The 17,904-nt window shown below is 46.7% G+C and overlaps 2 protein-coding genes across 3 annotated transcripts in view; both read right to left on the bottom strand.

Moving 5' to 3' along the window:
• The window catches only part of APBB1 (amyloid beta precursor protein binding family B member 1), a 46,870-nt gene extending 34,863 nt beyond the window's left edge, over window positions 1-12,007 (bottom strand). Inside the window, exon 1 of the mRNA XM_050756145.1 lies at window positions 11,998-12,007. The gene's annotated coding sequence lies outside the window, so the exon portion shown is untranslated. The remainder of the gene's footprint in view (window positions 1-11,997) is intronic.
• HPX (hemopexin) lies at window positions 485-10,267 on the bottom strand. 2 transcript variants are annotated; one of them, XM_050756223.1, is made up of 10 exons: window positions 10,082-10,267; window positions 9,903-9,931; window positions 9,688-9,759; window positions 9,386-9,507; window positions 7,600-7,753; window positions 6,681-6,893; window positions 6,287-6,418; window positions 1,209-1,339; window positions 963-1,125; window positions 485-823 (listed from the first exon to the last, which is right to left on the bottom strand). In XM_050756223.1, the coding sequence occupies exons 1-10, from the start codon at window positions 10,162-10,164 to the stop codon at window positions 564-566; spliced, it is 1,359 nt and encodes a 452-aa protein (XP_050612180.1). In that variant the 5' UTR covers window positions 10,165-10,267; the 3' UTR covers window positions 485-563. The 2 variants fall into 2 exon arrangements, with proteins under 2 accessions (XP_050612180.1, XP_050612179.1); XM_050756222.1 differs by having other exon boundaries at window positions 9,873-9,931; window positions 10,082-10,266.
• Window positions 12,008-17,904: the final 5,897 nt, after the last annotated feature.

Below are 17,904 nucleotides of genomic sequence, written 5' to 3'. Positions count from 1 at the left end.
CATTCCACTTGTCATCCGTAACTCATGGCAACCCAAGCCATGAGTGGTGTTACTTGAATCACCTAGAACCACAATTTGAGGTCCCCCAGATTGGAGCTCCTCCCCTACAACTCTGAGCCAATCCTCTTTGCACATGCTTAGTTGCCCCAGGCCCTGTTGTTTCTGATGCCTTGCGGCCGGGTTGTGGTCATCTATTAGCAAGCTGAATCAGAGTCCTAGCTCCACCTCTTACTTGCTGTATAAACTCAGCTGTTCCTCTTCCTACTCTGGTTCTCTTTCCTCCCACTATGTGTAGATAGTCTGCAAAAAGCCAGTTTATGATCCGGACCTAAGAATCATCTGTGCAGAGATGAGGTTTGCCCTTTAGTCCTCCCCTTCCTTGTTTCTCACAACCTTGTTTGAGCTCAAGAGCCTCAAAGGAGAAGTTGCTAACTTTCCAACTCAAAGAAAGACGTAAGATTGTTTCACAACCAAGGTCCCTTGATTCAAGCGAAGAAGCAATCTGTCTTTATTATGAGGAACTGGGGAGGTGAGGCCAGGCCAGATTCATGTTAGAAGGCCCCTCAGTGAGTGCAGCCCAGGAGACTGGTCACTTTCTGGGGCTGCGGAGGGGATTTGGCTGCATTCAGTTTCTCCACATCACTGTAGCAGTACAAATTGGGACCATGGATGAGGTACAAGCCGGGACCATTGGCAGAACATGAGTTAGGGCCAAGGGACTTTTCCACACACAAGGCTCCGTCCACCTTCTCATGGGGCCAAGGAAGCTCTGTCCACGTGGCTTGAGCTCCTGACTTCAGGTCCAGCCACCACAGCCGCCGTCCTGGGGAGAAGGCACCAAACATAGCATGGCTTCCATGTCATGGGGATCCTGACCTAGGCCTTCTCATGCCCTGGTGGGGATCTATGCCACAGACAGGTAGCAGAACAAGCTGCCCCCTAAGCACCCAGAAGCCCCTCACCTGCCATGATATGGAGCCGAGAAGACCCAGGGCAGACAAAGGCCGCATCCACAGAGTCCAGGATAATCCCATGAGGACTCCCGACTTCCTTTTCCAGCCGCTTTGGATAACCGCTTACTAGGGTATAGCCTCCCTTTGTCAGGAAGACATATACCTGAGTGCCCTGGAGGACAAAGGACAGTAATCGATACAGAGTTGGATATGCTTGTCCCAGTCTCCACCTCAAGCCTCTCCCCCAATACACACCTGGACCAGATAGAGTTTTTCTTCCCAGGAAAAGGCAGCATCCACTGTTGAAGGACCCTGGGGCCACTGATGAGCAATGGGCCAGCTATGCCAGCCATCCCGGCTGGTGTCCAGACGCCAGTAGTGGGTCCCTGTAGAATACCATAGGTTGCTCTAGGGCAGCTGGCAGAAGCCCAGGCAGAGAAGAGGCAAGTGATGATTGCAGAAATGAGTCATGAGAGGGAGAGAATGCATCCAGAGACCAAGATGGAAGAGGCCAGGTAAGAAGGAGAAATAGAGCAAGACTTGGTCAGTAATGTTGGGCACTGTGGCCTGGCTGGAACTGGAATCAGCAGGTACCTGAAAGAAAGGCAAGTGTGAAGAACAGTGGCTAAGTTTCCAGGTAAGGCCAACATCATGGGGTTGGCAGGCACTCCCTAAGGATCTCAGGTGTCCATGTGCAGAGATGCGGTTATAGATAATGAGATACAGTATCCAAAAGTTAAAAAGGAAGCACTGCTTCTGCTGAATGTTCTCACTCTGGCTGTGTTCTCCAGTACCTCCCTGTGAGGTGGTGGGAGAGTGAGGGAGTAGCTGGGCTAGCACCCCATTTTTCTTCTCCTCTTTCACAACAACGTATTAAGGAATTATCTAGGCTCCCATTTATCTTTTTTCCTCAATCCTCTTCTATTACACTTCTGTTTCCCTCAACCATTGAAATTGTTCTTGTCCAGGTTGCTAGTATTCTCCAGTTTGCCAGATCTCATGGTCAATTCTCTGTTTTCATCTGACCCCACCTCTCAGGAGCACTTGACTGCTCACTACTTCCTTCTCTTGTAAATGTCTTTTTCTGGAACTTGGCTTCTATGACACCAGGCTCTCCCAGTATCCCTCTTATCTTTTTTGACTACTCTTTTCTTCAACCTGATATCTAAATATTGGAATCCCCTAGTTTGGGCCTCTTCTCTTCTCTCTCTACCCTCACTTCCTTGGCAATCTCACCTAGTCCAGGGGCTTTAAATGCCATCTATGTGCTGATGACTTCCAATCTGTTCTTACCAGCTCTGACTGACCTCCCCTTTGAGCTTTAGGTTCCAAATCAGTGCCAATAGGCACCCAAAACCTAATATGTCCAAACTGATTTCTGCTCCCAACACACACACTCCCTAGTCCTCCCCAATTTTATAAAACAAAGCCACCAACCTCTCAGTTGCCGAGTCTGCAAAAGCTGAGTCATTCTTGAAACCTCTTTTCCCTTCCCTACTCTGACTGATATCATTTATTTATTTATTTATTTATTTAGAGACAGAGTTTCACTCTTGTCCCCAGGCTAGAGTGCAATGGCGCAATTTTGGCTCACTGCAACCTCCACCTCCCAAGTTCAAGCGATTCTCCTGCCTCAGCCTCCCCAGTAGGCTGAGATTACAGGCATGTGCCACCATTCCAAGCTAATTTTGTATTTTTAGTAGAGATGAGGTTTCACCATGTTGTTCAGGCTGGTCTTGAACTCCTGACCTCAGGTGATCCACTCGCCTTGGCCTCCCAAAGTGCTAGGATTACAGGCGTGAGCCACTGCACCTGGCCTATCCTATCTATTAGTTAATGCTGTCAGCTCTACCTCCAAAATATATCATGCTGACTCCTCACTACCTCTGCTGCTATCATCCTAGTCTAAGCTGTCATCACCTCTAATTTGGACAACTGCAGGAATTGCTAGCTGGATTCCTTGCTTACATGATTGTACCTTTATCACTTATATTTGGCAAAAAGTTAGAGTGATCTTTTATAAAAAATGAGTTAGAATATGTCACAGCCCTGTTCAAGACCTTCTGATGACGCCCTTTTATGGTTGAAAACCCTTACCAGGTCTAGGTAACCTGGCCACTGCCTTCCCTGCTCTTTCAAGTCACCCACCTGTTCTTTTTCTGTGTTCCAGCTTCACCAGGCTTCCTTCTTGATTCCTTGAAGTATGTGCTGCTCACCCTCCCTAAAATGCTTTTCCTCCAGCACATTGTGTGGCTAATTCCTTCTCATCACTGAAGTCTCAGCTCAAAAATTATTTCTTCAGAAGAGGGCCCTCATTCTCCTCACCTCTATGCTACTATCCTGTCTTATTTTCTTTACAATCCTTAATATTACCTAAAAGTATTCTCTTTCTTCCTTTCTCTTTGTTATTGTCCTCTCACTTTAGCAGATCCCATCAGGGCAGGCATCTCATCTGCCATGTTGACTACTGTATCTCAGTGCCTAGGACAATGCCCACTACTTACCAGATACTCAACAATATTTGTTGAGTAAACACCTAGCGTTCTTGCTGCAACCACAAGTTCTCTTATTAGCTGTGTACTGAGTATATAGTGTTGACTGACATATCCACCTCCCCTGGGAGATTTCCCACTGAAATTACCCTGCTCAGGAACTGTATTTATTTTATTTATTTTATTTTATATTATTTTATTTTATTTTATTTTGAGACAGGGTCTCAATCTGTCACCCAGGCTGGATTGCAGAGGCGCAGTCATGGTTCACTGCAATCTCTGCCTCCCACACTCAAGCAATCCTCCTACCTCAGCCTGCTGAATAGCTGGGACTACCGTACATGCCACCACACCTGGCTAATTTTTGTATTTTTAGTAGAGATGAGATTTCACCATGTTGCCCAGGCTGGTCTAGAACTCCTGGACTCAAGTGATCTGCCTGCCTCGGTCTCCCACAGTGCTGGAATTATAGGCGTGAGCCACCACACCTGGCCCAGGGGCCCTATTTTGAGAACCAGAGCTATGCTGCTTTGTGCAGTGAAGTAAGTGATGAGTCCCCAATCCATTAATGTAGCCAATACATAGGCTGGCAATCAACCACTTTAATGTGGTGTGGTCTGAAAATATGGACTGGGCCATTCAGATTCCCTCTCTGGAAATCTTACTAGGAAAAAAGAACAACTGAGGGAGGTATCAGTTGGATCTGAGACTGAAAGATCATGAAGTAGTGAGAAGGTGGAAAGAACATGATGGTCCATGTGCAAGCCAAAGTTGTGAAGAAGCAAAGAGAATACATAAATACCTATGAGGGGCCAGGCACGGTTACTTATGCCTGTAATCTTAGCACTTTGGAAGGCCGAGGCAGGCGGATCACCTGAGGTCAGGAGTTCGAGACCAGCCTGACCAACACAGTGAAACCCCATCTCTACTAAAAATGCAAAAATTAGCTGGGATGGAGGTACGCGCCTGTAGTCCCAGCCATTTGGGAGGCTGAGGCAGTAGAATCGCTTGAATCCAGGAGGCAGAGGTTGCAGTGAACCAAGATTGTGCCATTGCACTCCAGTCTGGGCGACAGAGTGAGACTCCATCTCAAACAACAGCAACAACTACAACAACAACAACAACAACAACAACAACAAAACTATGAGGCAGAGAAAGAAAAAAGATTTACCATGCTGTACCTGGGTCATGTTCGTGTTTTTACCAAGATAGTGCATTCTCACCTCAGGTAGGAAAATATATATATATATATATATATATATGGGTTTTTTTGTTTTGTTTTTGTTTTGTTTTGTTTTTTGAGACAGGGTCTCACTCTGTCACACAGCCTGGAGTGCAGTAGCACGATCATGGCTCACTGAAGCCTCGAAGTGGATGGGACTATAGGAACGCACTACCACACCCAACTAATTTTTATATTTTTTGTAGAGATGAGGTTTTGCCATGTTGCCCAGGCTGGTCTCGAACTCCTAAGCTCAAGTCGCTCAAGCGATCCACCCACCTCAGCCTCCCAAGGTGCTAGGATTACAGGCGTAAGCCACCATGCCCGGCCTGGGTATATTTAATATAAGGTGTTATCTCTATGCTGTGTGTTCTCTCAACAGCAATGGAACATACATGACATTTTTCATTTAGGAGTTCGATAGCATTCTCATTATGGCCACATGGCCTTGAAGTTCTGTGATCTCTAAATGGCTTGGTGTCTTTCTCTATTTCTGTGTGTTTCCTGTGGCCCTGCTTTCACAAGCTCTCACTCACTTTCTCTCTTTCTGAATTTCACGTTGTCTGTGTGTCCTCCCGATGGGTTCTCACCATGGCTGCATGTTCTCTTGATACTTATATGTTCTTACTATGGCATATGTTCTCAGTTTAATGTTGTATTTTCACTACAGGTGTGTGTTTCACCTTAGCTGTATGTTCTTATTATAGTGTGCAATCCTGCTGTGGAGATTTGCTCTCCATGTGGTTATGTATTTTTCAACAGAACTTGATAGTCGTAACTGATCAAATTTGTCCAAGGGTCAGAGGCCAGAAAATTTTTGTGTGAAAAAATATTTTCACTATTTTATATTTTTACCACTGTCCTAATTATACATACATCTTAGGTTGGATATTGATGTGCTTGCTCACTCCTCTTGGGGATATTCTCAACTGTGCAGCATCACTATTTACTGCCTGACTGAACTCAGAACAGCCCCTAGGTATTATTAGATGGTTTTTACCATCTAATACCATTGATGCCACAAGTCAAGGGAGGGGTATCTCCATTGGCTACTCAGAGGAGAAACCTCCACAGGCTAGTGAAGCCAGCTTCTAAAGGTCTAAAGTACCCAACACTTATCAGCTGGTTCTCAGCAAGGAGAACATCTCATCCCCAGGCAGTGAGATGCCCAGGGGTCTGGACATAGGAACCAGGAACCTGGAACAAGATGCAGTTCTGAAGATAAACAGGGGGAGTCAGAGGACTCAGAAAGATATGCAAGAACAAAGGGAGGCAAGGAGGTACAGAGACACATAGAAGTCCAGGGAGCAAGGGAGAGCCAGAAGGCTCAGCAGGGCATTGAGCAAGGAGAACACAAGGAGTCACAGGGGCCCAGAGAGGTCCACAGACAGCACAGCCATAGGAGGAGATGGTAGACAGGTGGATGAAGTTAGGGGCTTGGGCAATGACAGAAATGATTGAGAAATATGCCTCAGAGATAAGGGATGCAGAAGGGCATGCAGAAGGATGGGGACAGAGGGGACAAAATAAGTGACACAGTGATGACAATGGAGAAATGTGTCAAGGATGGGAGATACAGTGTGTGAGAGCACACTGGGGGAGTTGGGGGCATCTCTCACCACTGAAGGCATAGGTGGCACCATGGTTGTCAGACATCAGTGCAGACAAGACTAGATGTGGGCTACAGCGCATATATTCAGGGCCATGGTGGGTACCATTCCCATGGCCAGTCCCATTCCTGTGTCCATGGCCTGGAGAGAGAAATGGGTGAGGAGAACACAGAAGGAGGCCAGAGGTCAGAGTGAGGTCTAAGGTGGAAGAGATGGCTGGGGTTAGTGGGGTGTGGGTTTCCCCATATGAGGGCAATGGGAAAATCCAGAATGGAAATGGGGCTAGATTAAGGGCCAAGGTGTTGCAACATGGAGTTAAGGGGAGAGCTAGGACACATGAGATCCACAAGCTCAGGGAAGGTGGATGAATTCTGACAGGTCTCAAGTGCTAGGACTTTCTCACCTCTGCCAGGGCAGGGCATGAAGTAGTCTCGGACATCCAGCGGGTACCTGGGAGGCACCTCTCCCGTGACAGGGTTGAAGCGCAGGAATTGGTTACCCTGGAAGCAGTAGTAGCGGCCCAGCCATCTCAGGGCAGAGGAGCAGTTCCCAACAGCTGACCAGTAACGCTTCTTCATAGTTCCCGTAGCCAAGTCCCAGAACCACTTGTGGTCACCTTTGTCCAATCAATCAACAGGCATTCGGTAAGACCGGGTTATACCCTCCTTTGTGCTTTCTCTGGGTCCCAGGATGGGCCAGATAATGGTACTGACCACATGGACCTTACAACCATCAGAGAGACAGCTAAAGGAGGGTGATCATACACCAAAATTCAGCAGCAAAGCGCACAGGATCAGTTCAGCAAAGGCAGTGGGGAGACCCAGGGAAAAGTTCCCAGGGAAGATGATACTTCAACTGAAATCTGAAATAGGAGTTAAAAGGCATACAACAAGGAGAGATGGAACCCCAGAGAGAGGAAAGATTCCAAAGCAGGAAGGAAACTGAGTGTACAGAGAATAGCGTAGGGTTTCTGGAGCTTAGTGTTAAGATAAAGGTATGATAAAAGTCAAAGCTGAAGGGCCAGTAGGGATTTGGCCATGGAGAGCCTTGTATGTAAGACTAAGGAGGGTAGATTTGTCTTAAGGGTCATGGGGAACCACGAGAGACTATTCACACAGAATTACACCCAGTTACCTTCACCAGAATTACTTCCTCTCCTTCCCTCACTTGACCTCTAGACCATAGGTGGCGTCTCTATTTCCCTTCCTTAAAAAGCCACATAGTGGCTCCACTACCACCATCACTACCACCATCACCATCACTACTGGCATCGCTACCAACCCACCACTACTCCAGGTTCTTGGATTCCAGCCTGGACTAACCTTGGAAGAAGAGGATGCCTTCAGCTTGACATTCTCCACGGTGACATTCCACAGCTGCATCCAGTGGGGATGGGATTCCAGGAAATTTATCTTGGAGCAACTTTGGGTATCCTTTCTCCTTCTTTTCAGGAGGGTATACCCAGACTTTGTCCCCCTGCATTCAAAAGTACTTTTTGACTGTATATCCCCAGACACTGCCACTCTGCATTTACATACATTTTTTTATGTATTGTGCTTATACAATATCCTCCTGTGGCCCCACACATTCTCAGTCCATCTGTGGACAACAATGTTCTGTCCTTTTGCACAATACACACCCTCAGTTTGTGCAAATCCAGTCACTATTACTATAACACACACACCTCTAGCTCTGTACCCAGATACTCCTGTGGCACATTTATCTGCAACACCATCAGTGTTGACAAACATATCCACAAATGTTCATCCCGCAATCATCTATACATTAGTACATCCATTTCTTCATTCATTCATTCAAGAAACAGTCACTGAATAACTACTATATGCCAGGCATTGTGAGAGGCACTGAGGATGACAAGACTCTGTCTTTCACTTCGGGAAGTTCACTGTACAAAAGCAGAAAGGACTCCTACAATCCTAGCCATGCAACGACCAAGGTGTAGTGTAAAGAGCGCACTGAGAATATAAAGGGAGTGCCTAAGTCTGCCTAGAGAACTTGTGGAAGGTTTCACACCACAGAGGAAGCATTGGGCCCAAGAGCTGAAAAATCAGCAGGAATTTTCCAGGTTGACAAGTGAGGAAAGGGTGTTATCAGCAGAGGGAGCAGCATGCAGAGCCCAAACATGAGGAAGCAATGTGCTCCAACTTCATGTAGATTTGTATGGCTGGCACACAGTGAATGTGGCCGGGGAAGAGATAAACCTGAGAAGATAACCAAGGCCCAGATCATGAGACCCTGTGTGCACTTGGTTTGTAGTAATCAGGCACATTTTGGGGTCATTTACTGAAACAGAAAACACAGGAGGAAAGGTTGGTTTGTAAAGAAGATGCAAAGCTTCGTTTGGGGGATGCTGAATTTTAGGTGCCTGTGGAACATATAATTGGAAAGAGATGCCTGGAGTTCAGAAGGTAGATCTAGATCCAGTGTCCACAGCATAGATATTCCTCAGAGCCATGGTGATGATTGAGATCACTGAGGGAAGGTATATGGAAAGGCTAGGATGGATCCCCAAGGAACATTAGGGAACTGGCTGAGAAAGAATGAGACATTTGAAAAGAGAGAGAAAAGAGGCAGAAGGGAAAACAAAGCCAACAGTCAGGACTTCCCCAACCACATAGCACCTTTGGCAAGGTAGGAGAAGGCACCCCTTCCTCTGAGCAGACACAGCCTGAGTCACATGGGACTTCGCGAGTACAGCAGACTGGATTTCATGCTCCATATGCTCTTCTGGCCAGGTGCCATTGTGTTGGGAACAATTTGCCCTGCCCTTTGAAGAGGACTTGATACAGGGTCATGGAAGGCAAGGGAAGAAATTGCCAGGGAAAAAAGGATGGCCAGCAGTGTGAAGTACAGCAGAGTGGTGTAGAACTAAGACTAGGACTGAAGAATAGCCACTGGATGGTGTAACTGCCAAGCCCACATGCATGCACACTCCCTTAGCCTGAGCTTTTACAGGAAAGGAGGGCACATGGGAAAGAAATCTGCTACCTATTGCTATGGGCTCCATGCCAACGCCATTTGGGGGAAGGGTCCCCAGTGTCGATTCTAGCCCTCTCCAGCCTGGCCCTGATTTTGGCCCAGCAGTACCTTGATCAGAAAGACACTCTTGTGACCATGACGGAATGCAGCATCCACAGGGCTGGTGAAATTCTTCCATGTCTCTGAGATTAACTCGCGGGCCCATTTGTGACTCTTCCACACAAACTCCCCTGAAAAAACCCACACTCACTGAGGGGCCCAGTGAGAAAACTTTGACCTACTGAGATAGCTTGAGAGAAGCTGTCAGTGATACCCTCAGATAATTCCTAAGACCTCCCACAGACAGGGACAACCTTCATGAAGGAGAATAAGTCTAAGGTCCTAAATACCCCAACCTCAGTCCCTCCTACCTTTAAAAAACAGCATGGTTCCATTGTCATCCAGGGTGGTAGCATCAAAGCTCCAGCCATCTGAGCAGCGTTCTGGGGCGGAGGTAGGGAGATGGCAAAGTAAAAAACAAACAAACAAACAGAAGGTGATAAAATGCAGAGACACAACCAAACAGATAGATAGACTTTGGGAGTCAGGGCCTTACCAGTCACGTCTGGGTCTGGCTTGGTCTCACCTTCAGCAACATTCCCATGGGCACTAGTCCTAGGGAGAACAAGATAGATATATGGGTCCATTGGGATTGATTCCTTTCCCATAGCTCCTGACCCTAAATTTGACTGAGGCCTAAAAACTGGCCCTACCTTACCCCAGCCCAGAACTCAATCCTTCACTTCTAGTCCCAGCTTTACTCACGGAGGAAGAGGGTTGGCAATGGCCAGAGACCAGCACAGGCTCCACAACCCCAGTGCAACGGGTGCTCCCAGTGCCCTAGCCATGCTGAGCTGCAGAGGCCACAGGACAGCTCTGGGTGACCAGTTGAATTCTCTATATAGAGTTGGCAGCAGCACCACCCCCACCTCCAACTCCACTGGGAATGAGCTGTCTCCCAGGACTAAGCCAATATTGGCTGATTACATCACTGCAAATAAGGTCAGGGTCTGGACAGAAATCTGAATCCAATACTCCCTTTTCCCGGCAGCTACCCCCCAACCCCCTTCAGCAACTTTCAAGCAGTGACTGGGTTACACTGCTGATGTCCAGCTGTGACTCTCACACTGGCAATGGGTCCAGGTGCCCATAAGAAGCGAGTAGACTGAGGATCACCTTTTATGACTGAGTTTATCTCCACAATGGGGGAGGTGAGAAAAGGAGGGAACTAATGTTTCTCTGTACTGTGTCAAGCCCTGCTCTAAGGCAGCTAGAGACAGCAATACTTACTACATTTAGTAACCATACACACAGATAAACTCACTTAGAAATACTCAGAGAACAACTTTTTCCAAGCTTCATCAGGGGCCTTTCTGGGGCATGCTCAAGCCTCTTCAGCTTTACCCTTGGGCTAGTGAGTCTGGGGACAATAATGTCTCACTGTTGTCTAATGTCCAAGCCCCATGCCCAGCCTCTCACCTTCCCTGACTGACAAAGAGCTTTGCAAAAAGTGCCTGGAAGTGAAGCATTGACAGTAATGAGACAGGAAGAGGAGGTGTCTCTCTTCCAGAGAGTACCACCACTACTAGTAATTAGTCTTTCTTGGTAGTTTCCACCTTTGGGGGAAACGCTTTATTTACTCAACACAGAACAAATAGAACTGTAACTGGGGTTTCACAATATTTATAACTGACTCCTGCTTAAATGCTACCTTCTCAATGAAGCCTTTCTTGATCATGTTATCTAGCCATTTCAGACCCTTGCTTGTTTTATTTCACTTACTAAAACTTGAAATTCTTTCATCTGTCTACTTATCTGGTGATGGTTTTTGTTGCTTTGCTTTGTTTTGCCTGTCTTGTTTACCATTATATATCCCTGACTCCTAAAATAGTGCCTGGCGTATAATAGTTGTTCCAGAAATATTTGTTGAATGAAAAAAATGCAAAAATGCATTTCAAGTACTGAGTAGTGTTGCTAGTGTTACAGTCAAATTTCTGACAATTTTCCCCCGTCTAGGGTAGGAGAATATTAGGAATTGGGGGTAGGTTATGGTAGTAGGCATAATGAGATCTAAGAGTCACAGACGCCCTTTATCTGACAGTCATGTTTCTCTCTCCAGTGTCTCAGCCCCACATCCATCTCTTCCTGGGATCTCACCTGCTATCCTCAGTACTTCCTGGGCCCACTCCCAAAGCTGACCCATTTCTATGTGAGATTTGCCTACTGAGTCAGAAAAGAATTATGGGCAGACTCAGCTATGGGTCAGGATGAGGTTCCAGGACCCCTGCTCCCTAGCCAAGGCTGAAAGAGCCCTGATCCCTCACAAATGGCTCCATACCCCTGACAGTCCCATATATAATCTTACCAAAAGTCTCAGATCCCTTTTCTACTCTGCAAAGTTTCCTTCCAACAGGAAAACAAAGATTCCGGAACCTCTGGAACAACATGTCACCAGGCCTCTACCATTAGGCTCGATGTCCTCTCATGACTTACGAATGAAAATGTGCTGTGAACATCATTCCCTCCTCATAGGTCAGTGGGCAAGGCTGGACTCTCTGAGTCCTTGGTAGCCTGGGCAATGCCATCACTGCTACAGCCAATGTCTCACACTCACCTTCTCCCCATTGCAGGTTATGTCTTGTTTCTGGGTGTTAGGCAATGGGAGCCACTATTCCAAGACTCCCCCTTACCTTTTCTTTCCCTCTCAGCCTCTGAAACCTTATATTCTCCCTCCTGAGCACTCCGTAACCCTCCATCAGGAATTTTCTCAACAACTTGTCTCCAGCTGTCAGAACCCTGCCTGAATCCTACAGATTTTGCTGGGCCTGCCTGGGGAGAGGGAAGCTTTCACCCCAAGAAACAAACACCCCACAGAAAACCCATAGTGAGAGACTTCAATAGTCCTATTAGCAGGGTCTTGCACTGACTTGCCAGTCCAGGGGTGCAGTCTCCTTCTGGCCTAACAGGGCTGGTCTGAGGGCATACAGCACATATACTGGATGATCATTTTTCAGCTTGACCCCTTCCCCACATGGCCCTGGTCCCTCTCACAGCATGCCTGGTCCATCTATCCCAGAATACTACCTGGTCCCTCTCACAGCACGCCTGGTCCATCTATCCCAGAATACTACTTTATGGTCCCTTTTCGCTGCTGCTTCCTAATTCACCTGTGTACCCCAGAATGGCTTAGATACCATTACTGGAGCTTCCTGCTCCACCCAGGGACTAGGCCAGCAGAATCATCTACACTGCAGGCAATCCAGGTTGAAGTTCAACTTTTGGGCAGGAGTTGAAAGTAGAAGATCGAACGCATGTGGGAACCCAGAGCTGTGAATATGTTGGCCACCCTGGTGTTGGTCACAGAGTACAAGCCAGGACTTCTCGGGGTACTCAAGACTCAGCAGCCTTGCTTCTCTTCCCTTCACTACAAGAGGCCCCTTCTGTGGGTCTTGAGTCCTTCCCAGGCTTCCTGCCTGGGCTGAGGAAACAAGCTTGTGGGTACTTGGGTCTGAGCACCCCCTGGAGGCCGCAGGAATCAGTGCACTCCCGCCCTTCAACTAGAGCCCAGAGCCCAGGAGTTTTTCCTCTCTGAAACTGGCCTCCATAGCCTTCGTCCCTCACTCCTCTCAGCCCTGTCTGTGCAGCCTTAGTGGCATGCACCCTTCTATGCTTCTTTCCCTTCCTCTGCAAACCTTGCTTCCCAGAATGGATTTGGGGACCCTAATGTCTTGCTTCTCTGGGAACTCGAGCCCAGAGAAATTCAACCATCTCTTTTCCTGTGTAGTCTTCTCAATCCTCCTAACCAGCAGCTTTTTGACTTCTCCCAGAAGGGGTCTGAACATGAATCTGCAAATGTCTTCATGGACAGAGCTTCCTCCTGCGTTGCCAAGAGCCATAAGCTGGACACTGACCTACTATCCCTTGGAATGGCTATGTCCGTGTCCAGCCTGCTCTGCTGTTGATGAGTTCTATGACCTTAGCCATTTCTCCTGGGTCCACTGAGTGCTAGGTGTGCTGGGCCTGAAGCCTGTGAGTGTATACTCCAGGGAGCAGGAATTGAATGTCCTCTTTCCTCAGGGGTAGGAGGCTTAGGGATAAAGCTCCAGGCAGCCAAAGAGCTTGCTAATCCCAGCTGACCCCTCCAACATAAACATTTCCTCTTGCTCAGTCTATAATGGGCCTTCTGAATAGTCCATTCTTGCTTCTCTATCAATAAATAGTAATAATTTGCTCATATCTATTGGATACACATGTCTGGCATTTGATATGAATGATATCATATAATTCATATCATAGCTATTGGTTTGAATGTTTTTGTCCCCTCCAAATTCATGTGTTGGAAGCTTAATTCCCAATGTGCCAGTGTTTGGAGGTGGGGACTCATGAGAGGTGTTTAGGTCATGAGAGCTCTGCCTGATTAATGGATTAATGCTGCTATAAAAAGGGCTTTCAGAAGTGGATTCTCTCTCTTCTGCTTTTCTGCCACGTGATGAACAGCATTTGTCTCCTCCAGAGGATGCAGCATTCAAAATGCCATCGTAGAAACAGAGACCAGGCCCTCACCACACACCAAACCTGCTGGGCACTTCGATCTTGGAATTCCCAGCCTCCAGAACTGTGAGAAATACATTTTTGTTCACTTTAAATCACCAGTCATGGGCATTTTGTTATAGCAGCACAAACAGACAAAGGTCATACTATCAGTCCCATTTTATAAACGAGGAAGCCAATATTAGGTATCTTAGCCACATCACATTGCTAGCAATTGGCAGAGCCATGATTTAAACCCTGGGTGCCTGACTCCTAGGGGTGTGTTCCTACAAGGATAGGGTGTTCTTAGCAAGGGGTTTGCTGGTAAATATTTAACAACTGCTCTCTAGAGGGGAAAAAGCACTGATTTGTAACATTTGCTGATTTTTGTGATATAAATACTCCTACCATGGCCAACTTTAAGCTACCAACAAGACATCACCAAATGTAGAGTTGGGAAGGGATGTACAATAACACACTGCATGCAATATTCCTACCATATAGATATAAATAATCATAAGAGCACAGGGGATAGTAAAATAATTAGGAAGTAATTAGTTTTAAGTACCGATTATCCTCGGTTTTAATAGAATATATTTCAGTTTATATAGTTTGATTTTAAATAATAGCTGTGTTTTAACAACCAGCTCTCAAAATTCTAAATTTGACAATCAGCTCTCATAAGCCAGCTCCAGCACCCCAGTCTACCATGCTGCCTTTGTGTACAGGACAAGGATCCTACCTGCTTTAGTCACTGCTATATCTTCAGCACTGAGAACAATGCCTGAAATACTGTATGTATTTAATAAATATTTAATCCTGTTATTCCTACTTCCTAATTATACATAAAATCTGTCCATTTCTCTCTGCCTCTTTAGTAATACGAACACCATCTTTTCTTGTCTGACAATTGAAATGGCTCTTCTACAACACATTCTTTATAACAACCACAGTGATCTTTAAAAATGTATCTGAAATCACCTTATGCTCCTGCTTAAAATGTTTTCTTGAAGTCAGTTGTAATTTATTTTTTATTTATTTATTTTTTTTTGAGACAGAGTCTCGCTCTGTCACCCAGGCTGGCGTATAGTGGCACAATCTCGGCTCACTGCAACCACTGTCTCCTGGGTTCAGGCAATTCTCCTGCCTCAGCCTCCCAAGTAGCTGGGACTATAGGCACATGCCACCACACCTGGCTAATTTTTTGTAGAGATGGGGTTTCACTGTATTAGCCAGGATGGTCTTGATCTCCTGACCTTGTGATCTGCCCATCTTGGCCTCCCAAAGTGCTGGGATTACAGGCGTGAGCCACCACACCCGGCCTAAGTCAGTTGTAATTCTAATGTATACACAGTCTTCAAGAGGAACAGTTTAGAGATGCTGTTTTCTGATTTTCATTCTCAATTCTCTTCCTACCCCACAGAATCACTGTCCAGTTTAAAGTTTGTTTCACAGGGCATCCCTTTCATCCTTATCACTTAAACTTTTCGGTGGTTTACTGTTATACTCCAAACCAAATCCAAGCTCTTTACCTTAAATGATCCAAGGCAGGCCTAGTTCTCCAAACTTGTTCCTTTCCTCTCTCCCTCCAACCTCCTTCCTCTCTAGCCACTCCTGGCCTCCTTTCAGATTCTCAAACACATCAAGATCTCAACCCCTCAGGACCTTTGTACCTGTTTTTCCTTTGTCTGAAAATCTCTATCACCTCTTCTTAACACAGCTAGTTCCCTAGCCACCCGCTCCAGCCCTACAGGTCACTGCTTAAAGAGGCCTTCCTTATTCACTCTACTTAACACTATATTCTCTATCATTGTATTCTATTCATTTCCTTCACAGCTTGAACTCAAATTGTTATTACACATTTAGTTCCTTGTTGCTTACTTGTCTCTCTTCTCCACTAGACTATAAGCTTAATAAGGGCAGGGACCATTTCTCTGTATTCTCAAGGCCCATTACTCTGACTAATAGTAAGTACTCAACAAATACTTGTTCAATAAATAAATGAACCTGCAGACCACAAATGGCCATAGGGCTGTTCTGATCACCAGACAGCCCTAAATGAGCAAAGTGTGAACGCTTGCAGGACTACAACATTCTGACAGCAGGGGCTTTGCTGTGCCCCCCAAATCTGTGACAATCATTCAAGACCTGGCCTCCACTGTCAGGCACTACTTTCACTACTTGGCCCCAAGGCCTGAATTGGAAAGAAAATGCCCACCACGGCTGGATTTAGAAGGAACATAATGACTCCACCTTGATGTACCTTTTCCATGGCATAGGAAGACTACCTAATCTGAATCTATGGAAATCAGCCCTAGCAGCCTGTTCTTAGGCTAGTAGAAAAGCCATTTGTAGCATCCCACCCAAGGAAGGTCACCCTTACCGCCTTTTTATTCCCCTGCTACTTTGAGGTGTTCACAATGTAAACACGTGAGAGGTTGAGAGCTGGAAGCTTTGAGTTTCCATTCTGTATTACTGCTGGTGCCTTGCTCAAGATAGGGGTGCAGAAAAATAGAGCATCACCTGAGAGCTCTCGGGGAGGACTCCACTGGTGCTGAGCGACTGATAATTGAGCACACCATCTCTGCTGGCCAGGGCATGGGCTTAGGCAATTCCACTCATAATCAGAGCCAGAAGGGCAGGCTCCATCAGAGCACCTGCACTAAATTCTTCAGGGAGCTCATCTGTCCCTCCACATATATATCAGGTTTCTTTCTTTTGTGTGTGTGTGTGTGTGTGTGTGTGTGTTTTGAGGTAGAGTTTTGCTCTTGTTGCCCAGGCTGGAGTACAGTGGCATGGTCTCAGCTCACTGTAACCTATGCCTCCCAGGTTCAAGCGATTCTCCTGCCTCAGCCTCCCAAGTAGCTGGGATTACAGGCACCCACCACCACGCCTGGCTAATTCTTATGTTTTTAGTAGAGACGGGGTTTCACCATGTTGGCCAGGCTGGTCGCCAACTCCTGACCTCAGGTGATCCATCCACTTCGGCCTCCCAGAGTGCTGGGATTACAGGTGTGAGCCACTGTGCCTGGCCTATGTATCAGGTTTCAGCTAGTGCGGCAGAGAGGACCAGGGAAGTAAATATAACCAAGATTTCCATATAGTCCAAATGGGACCCCCTTGATCTCTACAAAGCCCCCATGGTCTTAGACAGATCCATGGATAGTCCCTCTTATCCTAGCCCCAGGAATTGTGCTATGCCAGATTGATGTCTTGATCTTTTCCATGACCTCTCATGATCTACCTTCCCAGATCCAACATTCCCCAAATCTTGTTGAGTGCTTTCTCTGCCAGCCATCATGCTAGGTACAAGGGGCACAAGGGTGAACAAGGTGCTATAACTTACCAGTTAGGAGTATGACAGCTACAGATTCAAATCTGGGCTCTGCTCTTCATCAACAGTATGACCTATTTCTGTGAGCTTCAGTCTTTTGTAGAGAGAAATCATAGTACCTACTTGCCAAATCATCACTGACTGCTGCTTTCAATTCTCTCCAGAGATGGCAGCAAAACCCTGGCAGACTAGAGCTCAGGGGAGAATGTGAGGACCCTCATTCCACTGCAGGGAAGGGGCAGCAATCTTGGAAAGGTGAGAAAGCGGATACATCAGGGCTCCAGGGATTCAGGGATGACTTTTAAAATTAGCCATGGAGTCTCCCACACATAGCTACACCTGGGCTAACCTCAATTCCCTTGCCCAGACTTGGACTTCAAAGTTGTTTTCATACCCTGAAACTGTTCTCTCTGCACTTACTGGCTGTGTGCTGGGCAGAGGTCATTCCCTCCCCCTACAACCCCACAATTCCTCCCAGTCCCAGGGCAGACAGACAAAGGACTTGCCTACTTCTGTAGGGCCTGGGGATGGGGATATGGCAGGTGGCTCAGGGTCCCATGGGTTCACCCTTTCTTGCTCCTCTCTATGCAAGTTTCAAAACATCAGGACCTGCTTGGGAAGCTGGGTCCCTTGCCTGCCTGCTTGCCCACCTTTTAGTCCAGAGCTAGTCCCACCATCCCATCTCTTTACTGCAGCCCTGCCCCACAAGAACCCAGCAAAAACA

This window comes from Macaca thibetana, chromosome 14 (assembly GCF_024542745.1).
Source record: "Macaca thibetana thibetana isolate TM-01 chromosome 14, ASM2454274v1, whole genome shotgun sequence".
NCBI lineage: Eukaryota > Metazoa > Chordata > Mammalia > Primates > Cercopithecidae > Macaca > Macaca thibetana.
The sequence above is the reverse complement of the archived record's forward strand: the minus strand, read 5'-3'. Positions and strand labels throughout refer to the sequence as shown.

Coding starts and splice junctions, on each gene's coding strand:
- HPX (XM_050756222.1), bottom strand. CDS start 10,164: ATGGCTAGGGCACTGGGAGCACCCGTTGCACTGGGGTTGTGGAGCCTG. Junction 9,932..10,081: donor ATTGCCAACCCTCTTCCTCC/GTGAGTAAAGCT, acceptor TGTTCTCCCTAG/GACTAGTGCCCATGGGAATG. Junction 1,126..1,208: donor AAAAACTCTATCTGGTCCAG/GTGTGTATTGGG, acceptor TTTGTCCTCCAG/GGCACTCAGGTATATGTCTT.